The 15423-nt window shown below is 31.6% G+C and overlaps 2 protein-coding genes across 2 annotated transcripts; one reads left to right on the top strand and one right to left on the bottom strand.

Moving 5' to 3' along the window:
- The first annotated feature begins 2417 nt into the window (after nt 1-2417).
- On the top strand, nt 2418-7449 carry LOC18108413 (SUN domain-containing protein 4). The gene is made up of 5 exons (XM_006371322.3): nt 2418-2844; nt 3337-3560; nt 4409-5682; nt 5778-5863; nt 7057-7449. Exons 2-5 carry the CDS (start codon nt 3401-3403, stop codon nt 7298-7300), a joined length of 1764 nt encoding a protein of 587 aa, XP_006371384.2. The 5' UTR covers nt 2418-2844; nt 3337-3400; the 3' UTR covers nt 7301-7449.
- A 3387-nt stretch (nt 7450-10836) lies between these two features.
- Nucleotides 10837-11831, bottom strand: LOC112325157 (uncharacterized). The gene is made up of 2 exons (XM_052449396.1): nt 11307-11831; nt 10837-11211 (listed from the first exon to the last, which is right to left on the bottom strand). Exons 1-2 carry the CDS (start codon nt 11829-11831, stop codon nt 10837-10839), a joined length of 900 nt encoding a protein of 299 aa, XP_052305356.1.
- Nucleotides 11832-15423: the final 3592 nt, after the last annotated feature.

Below are 15423 nucleotides of genomic sequence, written 5' to 3'. Positions count from 1 at the left end.
TCTGATACCAAAGCTGACGCAGAACAAAAGAGATTTAAGAAAAGAAGTAAGAAAAAAAAAGGCAAAGAAAGAGAAGAGAAAGTTGAAGAAGAGAAGATAAATGGTTTGAAAAAGTTTGCAACTCGGTAATTTTTTATTCAAATCATCAAATTGAACGCAGTGTCTGTAAAGTTACATATAAATAATAAACCCTAAAACAACCAATTATTAGACTCAACCTATAACACAAAACTGCCAACATAAATAAAGTCTAATTAATAAATAAAATTGTCTAACATAAATAAAATCTAATTAATAAAACTTAACTAAAAATTCAAACAAATTAAATACAAAAACATAAGTTAAAGCTCAATATCTCAAGAGGTTGTATTACCCTATATCATCTATAATCATATGCGTGCATAAATCGTGTTTGGGGTCTAGTATCCCCTCCATGGCTCATCTTTTTTTTTTAAGAAAGAAAACTTTTAGAAACCCATTCTAAAGAATTTTTTTCACAATCATGGAAAACATTAAAGAAAAAAAATAAATGCAAATATATTTTTCTTTAACAAAAAAACATAAATATGAAATTAGCCAAAATGAAAAACTTCACGGACCATAAAACATGGTTTTGGCATATTAAAACAGCCTAGTTAGTGTGTGTTTGGTCTTGTAGTGCAATGTACTTTTCAAAAATATTTTTTATATAAAATGCTTTGAAATGATTTTTTAAATTTGTTTTAATTTTTAATATTAACATATCAAAATTATTAAAAAATACTAAAAACTTATTAATTTAATATTTTTTCTAGAAAAATACACTTTATTAAAACACTTAAAAATGAAAGGTACCACACTCTATTATTATTGTTCCTCACTCTCGTGCTCGTAAATTCAAATTATAAACAAAAAGTGCATTAGAGTCTATTTAGTAGTGTGATAGAGATTATTTTGAAATATATTAGAATAATATTTTTTTATTTTTTAAAATTTATTTTTGATATCAAACATATTAAAATAATATAAAAAATTAAAATGAAGAAAAAAAAAGTATTTTATTTTTTAGAAATTATTTTTAAAAAGATACAAAACACAACGCTGTCGACGCAATATCAATATCTCTATGTGCGAGCATGACAGCTCACTTTTCACCTTCTTTTAGACACGCTAAGAATCCACGCACGGCACCCTAGAGTCTATCTGTCAACCAGGTGGTTAGAGGAGCCAAGATCGCCTCACAATGCTGTGAGCTGTAATGCGTACGTGGTCCTACTTTATTGGTCCACGAGTGAAATGATAACTAATGCTTACAGATTTCTTCGTCTGGACACGGATTACACTTTACACAATGTAGCACGTAAATTGTTTTGGCTCTGGTAAATATAGGGATTTTGTAAATAGTAATTAAATCAGACCGACCTGGACCTAGCTGTCAGTTTTCTGAATTAATCTAGATAAATTAAAATAATATAATTCATTTTTTATGTTAAAAATATAGTTTTTAAATTTGTCCGGTGATCAATTCGGCCTTAGGCTTGAGGCAGTCGACTCTTAATTATTATTGTCATATTTGTTAAAATAAATAAATAAATAATTGGGATGCAATTGGATTTTTAACTAGATTTTATTACATCAACTTGAGTTTTAATCGTTCTTTATTCTTTTAAAATTCAGTCTAGTTATAAGTCAACCCATTAGATTAACTTTTAAAATTATATTAAAAAATCATTATTTTAGATATTTTTAAAATTATGAATTAATTTTTAATTGCTTAACTTATCGGATCGCCTATATAATTTTGATTAGTTTTACATCTATCCTTGAAATAAATATCTTTTTGTTTTTATGTTTTAAGAATATTTTTGAAAACATATTTTTATTGTTTTTTTATTTTAAATTATTTTTTTATTTGTTTTGATGTGTTGAAGTCAAAAATAATTTTTAAAAAATAAAAAATATATTATTTCAATGCATTTTTAAGTGAAAAATATTTTAAAAATCAACTGTTACCACAATACCAAATAAATTCTAAATTGATCGGATTTTAAATAGATCTCATAAACCTAAATAGATTTAGCAGATGTGATTTTGACTTGTTTTTGCATTTTAAAAGAATTTTTTTAAAAAATTTATTTTATTTTATTTTAAATTATTTTTTTTATATTTTCAAATTATTTTAATATACTCATTTTAAAAATATATTTTTAATATATTTTTAAATAAAAATTACTTTATAAAATAACCTTTATCATAATCTTAAATATCCAATTTGCAAAGATAATCATGGCACAAGATATTAATCCAAATTCAAAGTTTGTATTAAGGAAGGAAACGAGACCTCAATTAATATCCATAAAAGAAATCCTTTCCTTTCATTCAAATTGAAAAAAACAAGGGGTAAATTCAAAACTAAAAAGAGTACCAATTAGAGAGGAGACAAGACAAGGTGGTGTTTGAATTATTTAAAAGAAAACGGCATCATCAATCAGTCCGGAACTTTTGTTTGAAAACAAGAGAGAGACCTAACGAAATTGATACAGAGAAGCCGAAAGCAAACAGGGAGAAGAGATGAATGCGTTGCAAAAGAGAGACAATGCTTAATATGATGAGGAGTTGCTTGCAGTTGTAGAGTGAGAAGCAGTAATTGCGGTAATAGTAAAATTAAAAAAAAAAAACGCTGGATCAAATCAGAAAAGGACTCTTCACAACAACGCGGAAGACACTCGCCTTAAACTCTGCCCTTTCCACCTCCTTCCACGTTAAGTTGACCTTCCCGATTTTTCACCTCTTCTTCTCCTTGGTCGAGAAATCTTAAAGATCACTCCTTCTTTTTTATTTTTTCCCAAACTCAATTCAATACAGGTGATTTCTTCATTACCCTTTTTAAATAAATTGATTGTCATATCATTTTCTCTATATTTCGTTGTTTTTAGTTTTATTTGGGGTGCTTTTATGGAAATCTGTTTTTTTTTAATGGGATTTGTTGATTTAGTTTAGTTATAGCCAGAGTTGTTTCACTGTGTATGTTGCTTATGATCCAAGTGGTTCTTTTGTTTTTGCTTTACCGCTAAGTTGATTTTTTTGCCCGACTGTTTAATGATGAACCCGCTGTAGAATATCAACTTCATTGCTTAAGGAGTAACTTTCTTTTTGCCTTTTGAGTGTTTTGTTTGTTTCTGAAGAAAACCCATTTGCTCACTTTGTTGAATTAGGAGTTGTCAATGTCCTTTTTAGCTGAATTTGCAAGTTAAATGAAAGCCCTTTATAATTCTCTGAATTTGGATTTAAATCATACTTGTTTTTTTGGATTTTGATTGTGGAAATGAAGTTAAGTTTTTGTGCTATTTGTTGCAGGTTAATTTGTTTTTTTCATTAAAACTTGAAAGTTAGCTAGCCATTTATGTCGGATTGATGAGCGATGCAGAGATCACGTAGAGCTTTTCTTGAAAGAAGAGCTTTGGAGAAGGATATTCGTGGAAAGAATCAATTCTACAAGGTTTCTTTGTCTTTGGTTTTTGTTTTGTGGGGGCTTGTCTTTCTCTTGAGTATATGGATCAGTCATGGCGATGGTTATACAGGTAAGCTTCCTATCAATTTTTCTTGATGTTCTTAGCGATCTATTAAGTTAAAAGATGCGAAGAGAGCAAGGCTTTCCATCTGATGGAAATTACCATAAAAAATGGCCCAGTAATGTGCCAGAGATGAAAAATGGAATTTTTTTTTAAAGTTGTTTTTCTATTAAATAAACCAACAATCATATTGAGAAATAGGCAAGAAATGGCAGTGGTGGTGGTAGTGGTTGAAGTGTTTATAACTACCAGCTGTGGGGTTGGTGGTTGATTTGTTTATAAGTACCTGCTTTCTTTGATCTTGTGTTACTCATGTATGTTGATTCCATAGGGTTTGAGACTGTTTGGTTGGTAAACTTTGTTCTGATAGGGCATTACTCTCCACTAGATTCATGTTACAATTCCTCTAACTATATTTGTTTGAAGTGTCTATGTTTATAACTTGATCTTATACTTCCTACAAACTGACATGGTCTTGTCTATGCAATTGTCCCAGCGTCTGCAATTAATCTTTCAATACTTTTTTAGCCTTTTCTTTCCCCTAATATTATTATATGTTGTCTTAGGAAAGCTTAAACATGGTAGTTTTTTCCCCAAAATCTGTAAAGAAAGGCACACATTGTTATCTTAAATTGCCAACGTTGCCACTCATAGGAAGCTTATGGGACAATAATATTCATGTTGAAGTAGAATTTGTTTTCAATTAGGCTCTGCCTTTAATTCTTCTTCCTTGAGGTATCTTTGGTATAAATTAGTGATGTTATTCCGGATCTGTGCTATTTCAAAATTCTTTCATCTTTTAGCTGCATTGTTTTCATAGATTCTTACAAGCTAATCTTTTATTTCCTTCGATTTAGATGGGTCTGGAGACCTTCCAGTTAGCATATCCACTTGGAATGAAGCAACAGCGGAACCCAGCAAATGCTCTGTTTCTGTACATAAAAATCAATCAAAAGAAACTTGTCCTGTGTGTTCTGATGAGAGCTCGTGTACAGATAGTGCTGAAACCCGAGGTTCCAATGACACATTGCTTATTAGTGAAGGAAACACAAATGATGCCTTTGCTGTTGAGCAATCTGAGGTAGACTCTGGTTCAGCTGTGAAGTCTGAAAATAATGCTCAAAAGACTGATCGACCATCTCGTGTTGTGCCCCTCGGTCTTGATGAATTCAAAAGTAGAGCATTTAGCTCTAAAAGTAAACCTGGAACTGGTCAAGTTGGAGGTGTAATTCATAGGATGGAGCCTGGAGGTAAAGAATACAACTATGCTTCAGCTTCCAAAGGAGCCAAGGTTTTGGCTTTCAATAAGGAAGCAAAGGGGGCCTCCAATATCTTAGTCGGAGACAAGGATAAGTACCTTCGGAATCCATGCTCTGCAGAGGAGAAATTTGTTGTAATAGAACTGTCAGAAGAAACACTGGTAGATACTATTGAAATAGCAAATTTTGAGCATTATTCTTCTAACTTGAAACATTTTGAGCTGCTTGGAAGCTTGGTTTATCCAACAGGCGACTGGGTGAAGCTTGGGAATTTTACAGCTGCAAATGTTAAGCATGCTCAGAGGTTTACTCTTCAGGTGCTGATAGGGGTGAGATATCTAAGGTTGAATCTTCTGAGCCATTATGGTTCAGAATTTTATTGTACGTTAAGTGTTATTGAAATTTATGGAGTGGATGCTGTCGAGCAAATGCTGGAGGATATGATCTCTGATCAAGATAATTTATTTGGATATGAGGTGGGAGCTGGTGAGCAGAAACCACCGTCATCCCAACTAGAGTCCACTCAAGATGATGATACTTATACAGACTTGTACAGTGATATGGAAGACTCTTCAGTGGAAAACTCAAATGCAAAGAATGAAGTTGTGAAAAATAAATTGCCAGATCCAGTTGAAGAAGTTCGGCATCAACAAGTTGGCAGGATGCCTGGGGACTCTGTTCTCAAAATATTGATGCAAAAAGTTCGTTCTCTGGACTTGAGTTTATCCATTTTGGAGCGATACCTTGAGGAAGTGAATTCTAAATACGGCAATATTTTCAAAGAAATTGACAAGGATTTAGGAGAGAAAGATATACTTTTAGAGAAGATGAGATCAGATGTAAAGAGTCTCCACAGCAGCCAGGATCTCATTGTACGTGGATTTCTTAACTCTTTTGGTTTTGATTATTTCTTGGATTCTAGCTGTTGTTTTTCAACTCTCTTTTAACTGTTAATTACAATTTGCAGGCCAAAGATGTTAATGATCTTATTTCTTGGAAATCCCTTGCTTCCACACAGTTGGACGGACTCCTCAGGGATAATTTGATTCTCAGGTTACTTCTTTTCCTTAGTGATATATTTCATCTGCTTTTGGGTACCATGCTTTTAAAATTTGTTTACACAGCTTATATTTGGCATTGTTTTTTTTATAAAAAGAACCCTTGATACAGGGATTGATCTAGGACTCCAATCTTTTGAGACCAAAGAACTTTGCAACATAACATGCTTTATTAAACTTCAAACAGTGCATATGAGGATGGCCTTAAACATTATTTGGAAAAAAATAAAATGACGGGGTTGCTAGTGATTTGTAGTAATCCGAAGTGGTAGTGAGCAAAAATTAAACAAATAACTACAATTAAGCAACTTTTTTTAGCAACTATATTAGCTGTAGCAAGCATAATATAAACCGTGTAAAAAAATCCCAAGTATTGAGAAACTAATGGCTTTAAGGAAAAGTAAAAAGTCAAAAGAAAAATGGATGAGGTTTTCTCATCTATTGCAGTCAGAAAGTTAAATAACTTTTCCTTCCTGGGGATAGAGGGCTTAATCTTCTGGAAGTGTAGGAATTGATTATGCCTTATCCTTGGATAAGTTCTCTCTTAAAAGGAAAGGGAAGAGTAAGAAAGGAAAGAAGAAAAAAGAAAAAAACTCAGCTCTTAAGATAATGTGAAGAGGAACATCTATACATGGGCCTCCTAATAATATGGGTTTCTGTGTCCTTGTGCATCTTGATCAGTGGCATCATTGAAAATACCAGTCTAAGTTCGTGTAGATGCAATGAAAGGGACAGGGCAAATGTATTAGTACCCTAATCCACTTGGGTCCCCTTACATGAGTCTCAAAGGTATTTGTAAGTGCCTGTGAGATATCATTAGTATGTGTCAAGTGCTGGACTGGCTTCTGGAAGGATCATGCATGGCTTTGAGCGACATGTCTTTTTAATGACTTGATGATTTTCAGACCATGTTGGATTATCCCATAACAGTAATAGGATATTAAGGGAACAATTAGATTATCCATTTCTCATCTACCACTATATCTTTTTTATTACAAATATTTCCCTCCTGTTGTTATTTTCCCCTTGTATGTTTTTTTAGTAGAATTATTCAATTATTTATTACAGTATTCTTTATTCCTTGTTTCCTTCAATTTTGTTGTTAATGGGTCTTTTGTTTTTTCTCCCTTTTGTCCCCCTTGTTGTTTTCGAAAATGTGGGGATCTAATCAGTGTCTCTAATTTGCAGATCAAAGATTGAAAGGGTTCTAGAGATTCAGAAATCTATGGAGAATAAGGGTATAGCAGTGTTTCTTATATGTTTAATTTTTGGGATTTTGGCTTTTGTGAGGCTATTTGTAGATTTGTTGTTGAGTGTTTATATGGCATTTAATGTTCAAGGAACAGAGTCCAGGAAATTTTGTTGGACAGGCTCTTCCTGGCACTTCTTACTATTGAGCTGTACCGTTATTATTTTGGTAATATCATTATAATTTTGGTACAACGCATCAAGTTGTCTTTGGAGGGTGGTGGGTGGTATGATTTGGTAGATAATTGTGAGATTGTAAGGTTTCTGGTTATGTGGCGTGTGGATAGAAAACAAAACAAAATAAGGAAAGATAACTGAGGATATTTACCTTGATTCCTTCTGTGATTATTTTCTGGTAGAGTTCACTGCTTTTTTGTTCCTGGAAAGGAAAATCTCTATCACTATCAGTCTTAAGTTTGTTTAAAAGAAAACTTTCTGGGAACTTGTGTATTTCCATCGGCAGTTCATAATTTTTTTTGTGCGCTTGTCATCGTGGGGGAAGGGTGAGGTTAATCTGTGGAAACTTGAAGATTCTTGTGTCAGAAAGGAGGCAGGTAAAACATAAAATGTCGTAGTGTCTTTATTAGATAAATGAAATTTCGATATTGTCATATTGCTTGAGTAATCTTTTCTATGCACAAATATGGTCCTTTTGAATCGGTACGTGGTAAATCTATTCCAAGTGTGAAGTTCATGATTTGATCCCACGACAGAAAGGTTCCTAAGTGTACAAGGAGGAAGCTTTGTACAATAGCTATGGTTGTGTTGGAGGTTGGTGCTGTCATATATTAAGCCTCCTCTATGCGCACAAGAAACTCCCGCTACTAATCTCTGTACTTATTGTTTGGCCCAGAGAAGCCCGCCGGTAGAGGAAGTGTTTTTGTTTGAGAATGGAGAAGAAATGTGCAGAATGTTCAGTTGCACACAAGTTGAAATTTCATCTGATTAGAATTGAGAGGGGAGAGGTCATATTTTATTAGAGCTTCAAAGGCAGTGTTCATGCATCAATTATGAAGTCCTTGTGCATGTACGTTCAAGGAGCCTCCCTGATGTTAATTTTTCCAGCATGATCTGTGGAAATTTGAAGAATACTATGTGGAGAATTGATTATGAGATACAAGCTTACCAGTTGAACACTACCAGTACTGGGATTGATTCATACAAATTGTCTGATCTAACTCGTTCCGTGATAGATGATTCTTCTAGTCTGTTTCTTTTCATTCTTCGGGGAGGATCTTAAGAATGCTTTCTGGAAATTGTTTATACATTTCGTCACTGAAGCGAAAACGTCTGGATAAGGTTCAGCATAGCTGTCTTGTTCGTAATTAGTTTGAGACTCTAGACTTGAATCATTTGGCCCTTTCGCTCTTTTAAACTACGAACACCTGAAGGAGCTCTTGGGACTTGAAAAATTTGAGTTCCTTGCCGATTTACATTCCAAAATGGCCATGGTCAAAAAGCTAACAGAGAGAAAGCTGCTACTATTCACCTTGACATTGTTCACTAACCTTTTCTAAATCGGGGAAATCCAACTAGGCATTACTGTGGCCACAGGATTGTTCACTTGCAATATGTTTTCTGAGTCAATTGACTTCTAAACAAGGCGTGCATATCCAGAACCTTGCGGTTACTTATTTCATGGAAGCACCCCTAGGGTGCCCACATATCATTCAAGATGATACTATTTACAGGTGGCCGCATGTTGCTGCAGGGAAGGACACATTTTCCCGCCTTTTCTTCTTGTTTTTCCCCATCGTAGGAGCATGCAATTTTTTCTTCAATTTGGGATTTCAATGCAGAAGTATTATCATTGTTTTCGTTTTGTGTACAAATATTTTTGATCTCGCTCATGGGAGCTGGCTTTTAGAGAATGATCTGTCATCATTTTGGAAGGAAAACACTGCAGAACTGTTCAACTGTTTTGATAAAAGAAGTCGAGTAGTGTACCTTTCATTCTTCGTGCAGCGGCTGGACTTTTAGAAACAGAAATTTCTAATATTAAGGTGAGAGTCTGACATTATTAAACTTGACAAATATTTTCATGGACCTATGAAATAGGTTAAGTTTAAGAAGAAATGTAGTCATAGGTTATAACATCTGATGGTTTTTCAGGTTATTTCAAAGATAATTTTTTTTACTACGTGTTCTGATGAACTATTAAATTTTTTAGAATCAGGTTTATAATACTTCTGTTTGGGCTAATTTTGTTAATTTTTCTATGGCATTTTAGATTTGTTGTTTTATTATGAATTTAGTTTTAATTTTCTCAATGTTTTCGGATTTTAAGTTGTTTTTCAGTAGGTTTTCTTGATCTATTTAAAAGACTTGTAAATCTCTTAAAAATCAATAATATATATCTAAATTTCAGAAAAAAAAATTTATAAATTTAAGGTTTATATTTATAATCCTTTTCACTAATTAAATTCTTTGTTTTCTATACAACTGTTATTTTATTTAGCTTTTACTTGCATCAACAACCTTTCAAATTAAAAAGATATAGAAATGCACTTGAGGTATTGGTCTAGTGGTGGTAGTGGCTTGTTCCCTTCCTCTACACCCGGGTTTGAACCTCACTGTGCACGCCTGTCACCCCCGTGGTGCCTTACATGCTCACTGAGTTTGCAGGATGTTCAGTGGGTCGTGAGATTAGTCGTGGTGCGCGTAAGCTAGCCCGGACACCCACGTAAATAAAAAAAATATATATGAAAATTATGATTCGGATTAATTTGAAACCATCAAAGAAATTCCTATCATCATAACAAAAAACTTAAATTCACAATTGAGCAGCTGAACATTTAATGGAGATAATTAGGACTTATACATGAAGGATTCTATGGTTAAAAGAACAATTGTCAGGCTCCAGAACAACAACCATGAGATCTTCGAAGGTGTTTGGTATTGCAGTAGCTGTTGTGGTTGTGGTTTGAAAAAAGTTGTTTTATAAAAAATACTTTTAATTGTGGTTGGTTTGAAAAAATAGGTGTTTGGTTAAAACTGTGGTTGAAATTGAGGTTGAATAAAAAGTAGTTTAATGTGTTTGGTTAAGAATGCTTTTAAAATTAAAGTTATAAAATAATTTTAAAATATATATATTAAAATTGATGGTTTTTTAATTTAAATGTTGTAGATTTAACTATTGTTATTACTTCATGAAATAAATAATACTTTATATAAAATATTTTTTATTATGCCATTAAACCATCTATAATTCCATTACGTACAAAATTCATTCGACAAGAATTACAGTTTTTATTATTTTTTGAGCGTGCAATAAAATTAGATAAAATATTATTAGAAATAAAATTAATTTGATATTACAGTGCGAGTGAATTTAATTCACTCTACACTAATTTTTCAGGAAAAAAATATTGTTTACATGACAATACGAGTAAATTTAATTCACTCTAAACTAGTTTTTTTTTTAAAAAATACAAAAACTAAACATACTGGAAAAAAAATAAAAGAAGTCACCCGAACAGTGCAATTCACTTGCACTGTTCACGCAAACAGTGCAAGTGAATTGCACTGTTTGCCACTTGCACTGATTGCGTGCACAGTGCAAGTGAATTGCACTGTGCACGTCAAGAAAGAATTTCAAAAAGCAGCTATGAGCTGCTTTGTAAAATTCATGTTCAAAACGTGAAATTGCATGGGACCTACTAAAATTAAACTGTGTTTTTTGTGTAATAAACATTATGTTTGCTGTGGTTGCTGGAAGAGTTACCAGGCTTGTATTCCTGCAAAATGCGAAATCTGACAAAAGGGCATTACTCTTTGACATTCCAGAATGGTCGGGTTCGGCCTCATCATTGCAGTGTCCATATCAAATGATTGCTTTGAAGTCTTCATTGTATCATAGATATCAACTGATTGATTCTTCTTCAAGCCGTTTGAAGTAACTCTTCCCGATTTTATTTCAATTCTCTCTCGAAGAGCTTCAGAGAAATAATAAACTACTCTTTCGACTGGATTTCCAACATCAGAAGAACATTCTACGCAATGTTTGAGTAGTCTCCGCGCACTGTCAAACTGTTCACAACTTACTTTCTCAGCAGAAGCCAAAAGGAATTCAGAGAGCTCCACCATTTTGGCATCCTCGTGGGAAAGACCAGCCAAAGAAAGATCGAAGGGATTGTCAAACATAGAGGAAACATCAACTGATTGGGAAGCAGACTGGATAAACTTTGCACCAGCGCAATCCCCATGATTTCTTCTGTTGAGAATCCCCGGCTCTCCACCGCTGTGTACGGTGGTGCATCATAAGTTGGCTCAACTATCCTTCCACTCTTCAAGAGTCTGAACCCATTACCAAATCTTCTTAGCAGCTCAAGAGAAGCTAAATGCAATTCCTCAGATCGTTTGTCCTTCTTGTGTTCGCTGTCTTGATTCCCATTTTGGACGATTGCACCAAGCTTTGTGATCTCCTCCTGACAATTCTGTATAGACGGAGACAGGCCATCAAATTTGAGATCATCAAAAGTTGCATAGCCCAACAATGTTTGATCTTGCAATTCCTGCTCGTCTTGATACAGCACCTCATCCTCGGAACAAAGAGAATCAACACCTGCAGACAGTCCCAATCCCTCAGAACAATAGAACGGAGTTCGCTTCCATGTCTTCCCTCCATCCACACTTTCAGAACTTTTATTTGCAGAACTTGACTTTTCTTCAACTTCAGGATTATTCCCCTCCAAGGACAATATAGCATTTTCCATCTCCAAATGGATAGCAGCTCACAGTTTGGTATGTTAAGTATAGCTTCTACTCTAACTTGATAGCCTGAGCAGTCCTAGGCTTCTAAACTACACAAGACAAAAAATTATTCACCATGCGCATCCTTTCATTATTATTTACTTTCAATAATTTATATTATTTTTTAATATATTTTTTTAAATAAAAATATTTTAATTTTAAAATTTACATATATTTATATTTAATTTTTATTAAATAAATAAAAATAATGAGATTCAAACTCATAATTATTTTGCTATCAAAATTCTAATATTATATTAAAAACCATCTCAATTTAATAATTTAAATTGTTAAATAAGATCAGATGATATTATTTATATTATTTTTTAATAATAATATTAATTAATATTTCAACTATGACAAATAGGTACTAGCTTGTATACAATTTATAGCAGTTAGCTTCATGGTGATATTATCAAGGCAGCCCACATATATAATATGATTTAACAATTTCTATGCCGTTGGCATATATAGAAATAAAATACTCTAAGACGGCAAATGGTGCAAGCAGATACTACGAGCTTTTGGAAGATAAAAACAAGCACTGTAATCTAAACAATGAGTCACGAGCCAGATAACTTAATGCATAAGGTATTCTACGGGGACTCTCCAAAATTTGAATTGGAACATTCTCCATGACGTGGCCGGGTGGAGAACAGATGAGCAGTTATAATTAAGGACTGTTTATTTTTGTATTTTAAAATGTTTTTTTTTATATTTTATTTTATTTTAAATTAATATTATTTTAGTGTTTTTAAATTATTTTTATGTGCTGATGTCAAAAATAATTTTTAAAAAATAAAAAAATATATTATTTTAATACATTTTTAAGTAAAAAATACTTTAAAAAATAACTATAATGACACTCTCAAATATATTTTGTGTCCTTGGCGGAATAAAAGTTGAGTAATAGGAAAAAAATTAACATTAATTGAAGTTGAGTTTTTCCCTTGCATGTGCAACCCAGTCTCTAATGGGAGAAAATTATGGGGATTAACATTAATTTGTCAGTGCTTCAAATGCCCTCTCAAAGTTTTAATTACTCTAAATTAATAAAATAAAATTTTATTTTATCAAAATGAAGCAACAAAATATTTCATCAATCAAGCCTAAACCTAAATTATTGTGATATAAAAGGACCAAGCTAAAAATATTAAGGGAGCAGAAGATAAAATATCAAAGAAACAAAAAAACAAAATTGTAATTAATTACTGAAAGAGGCTACAGTAATTTCAAGAAGAGACTTAGGTTTTTTTTAATATAATGTATCCTGCTCTCTCTAAGAATTTAACCCTAATAATGACCAAAAAGAATTCATTTTGCATGATGAGTCTTTGCAACACTTTAAATAATATGATGTTTGTTTTTGCGTTTTAAAAATTAAAAAATTTAATTTTTTTTTAAAATTAATTTTTTTTGGTATTTTTAGATAATTTTGATACGCTGATATCAAAAATAATTTTTAAAAAATAAAAAAATATATTATTTTAATATATTTTTGAGTAAAAAAAAACTATAATCCCATTTCCAAACCGACTTTGAATTGTATAAGCCTACGAGTGGATAAATCAGAATCTAAAAACGCTGAAGAAAACAATCGTCAGAATGTTTGAGATTCATTCTGAACAAAATTATCATAATTTCCACTCATGGATTGCACTTAAAAGTTATTCTTTTCTTTTATTGTGAGAAAGGTTGAGAAGTATTCTTTCTTCGTTTATATATATATATATATAGATTCATATATTCTACGTTATACATAAGCTTTTAAATGTAGTGAGAAATTAATATAAAGTTAAGGAATTAATTTAGTAGTTTCATTCATTAATTTTTTTTAATTCAAATCTTAACGTAAATAATCCAAAAACTCCAGAATGATTGCCTCATTACCTGTTAGGGTTAGTGGCGGAGACAGGGAGCTAACAAAGGCCCCGATCCTTGCAAAGAAATGTTTTTTTCATCCTCTCCTTTAATAATATTTATAATTTTAATAATAAAATAACTAAAATTTTAACTCTTTTAGAATAATTTTTTTAATTTAGTTTTTTAATTTTTTTTTTGGCTCTATCTCTTGTTAGGGTGCCTTGAATGATCCAACACATATAATATCAGGAACATGACATTACTTGGTGATCAAAAGTCACAAGAAACAATAGGATCGAATAAAAAAGTGTCACGAGAAAGCCTAGGCTAATCAATAAGAAATTCCAATTCTCTTTTTAACTTTTTGAAATCAAATCTCAGAGAATCTATTCTCTTAAATATACTTGAAAAAAATAATAATTTTAGATTATTTAAAGATAAAATCTAATCTTATCAAATAAGTAAATGAAAGTTTTTAAAAAATCACCTAATTAAAAGAATTCAATATCGAACCCACTAGAGGAAGGACAGACTAACGACGGCCAATATATTGCTACAGAAAACACAACAGCCACCGGCGGCGTATTGAACATTTCAAGTAAACTTCAAGGCATTGAATGGAGCTGGAGGCCACCACCATTCTTCAACATAACGCTGCCCAAAGCTTCCCCCAAGAAATTTCTCGTCTTGGAGGTTGATGGGGTAGGTTTTGGAGCTGGCCCTACGAAGGTTCTTCTAATTACTCGTTATAATGATTTAGAATTTAGATTTATTTTGTCCTCTAAATCGTTGAATTGTTAAATTGTTCGCGGTTGATGGCCTTGGAAAGTTTGGAACTTGCTGATAATTCAATCTCTCTCTCTCTTTTTTTTTTCCATTGTTTAATTTGTAATTCAAAATAAATGCCATCATAAAATGTGTTGAAATTGGTTTATAAAATATATAGTGGGTATTTTAAGAATAAATTATGTGTGAGGTTCATTTACCTTTGAGATTAAAATCATGTTGGATCACAAGATTCAAAATGAATATCTTTAACATTAAATATTAACATGTTTTTTTAAAAATTAATTAAATATAAATAAAAAATTATTTTTATTTTCAAGTCCTTTATATAAGTATTTTGGATGAGTATAAGCATTAAAGTATTTATTTAATACGCATATTAGATTTTTATAATGATTGCATGGTTACAGTGTTTTTATATATTTACATGATTATAAACTAAACTAAACATATTTTTATTACTTGTCTAGTCTTTATTTGTGAATTTGGGACAACAAAACGTTGACCAAAATATAATTTATTGTATTAAATTAACTAAAAAGTCATATTAAAATAATTTCTTTTATTTGGCTAAAGAACCCTTTCGCAAAGGATTTCTTTCCTTTGTTGTTATATGCTTTTTTTTTTAATTTTATGATTAGTAGATATTTTTGGATTAAGTTTGAAGTATTTAAACGTGACTAAATATATTTTGTGTTAATTAAAGCTAATAAACAAACTATTAGTATAATTACAGTGTTTATTATTTTAACCGAATAATGGATATTGTTTGATTGTAAAATAAATCCATTTATTTTTAGCTATATAATTGCTAATTTTTTCACCAAATAAAAGAATTTATTTCACTTCAAACATATATTAATTTATTAAATATATTTTTTTTTTACTTTTCCTAAAAGAAGAAAA

The sequence above is a fragment of the Populus trichocarpa genome, chromosome 19, assembly GCF_000002775.5.
Source record: "Populus trichocarpa isolate Nisqually-1 chromosome 19, P.trichocarpa_v4.1, whole genome shotgun sequence".
NCBI classification, from domain to species: Eukaryota; Viridiplantae; Streptophyta; class Magnoliopsida; order Malpighiales; family Salicaceae; genus Populus; species Populus trichocarpa.
This window is presented reverse-complemented; position numbering and strand designations above follow the sequence as displayed.

Bases quoted from the DNA above. Each gene is read 5' to 3' on its own strand.
- LOC18108413 (XM_006371322.3), top strand. From the start codon at position 3,401: ATGCAGAGATCACGTAGAGCTTTTCTTGAAAGAAGAGCTTTGGAGAAG. The intron at 3,561-4,408 runs GTAAGCTTCCTA...CCTTCGATTTAG, and splicing joins TCATGGCGATGGTTATACAG to ATGGGTCTGGAGACCTTCCA. The intron at 5,864-7,056 runs GTTACTTCTTTT...TCTAATTTGCAG, and splicing joins AGGGATAATTTGATTCTCAG to ATCAAAGATTGAAAGGGTTC.
- LOC112325157 (XM_052449396.1), bottom strand. From the start codon at position 11,831: ATGGAAAATGCTATATTGTCCTTGGAGGGGAATAATCCTGAAGTTGAA. The intron at 11,212-11,306 runs GTGCAAAGTTTA...CTTTCCCACGAG, and splicing joins AAATCATGGGGATTGCGCTG to GATGCCAAAATGGTGGAGCT.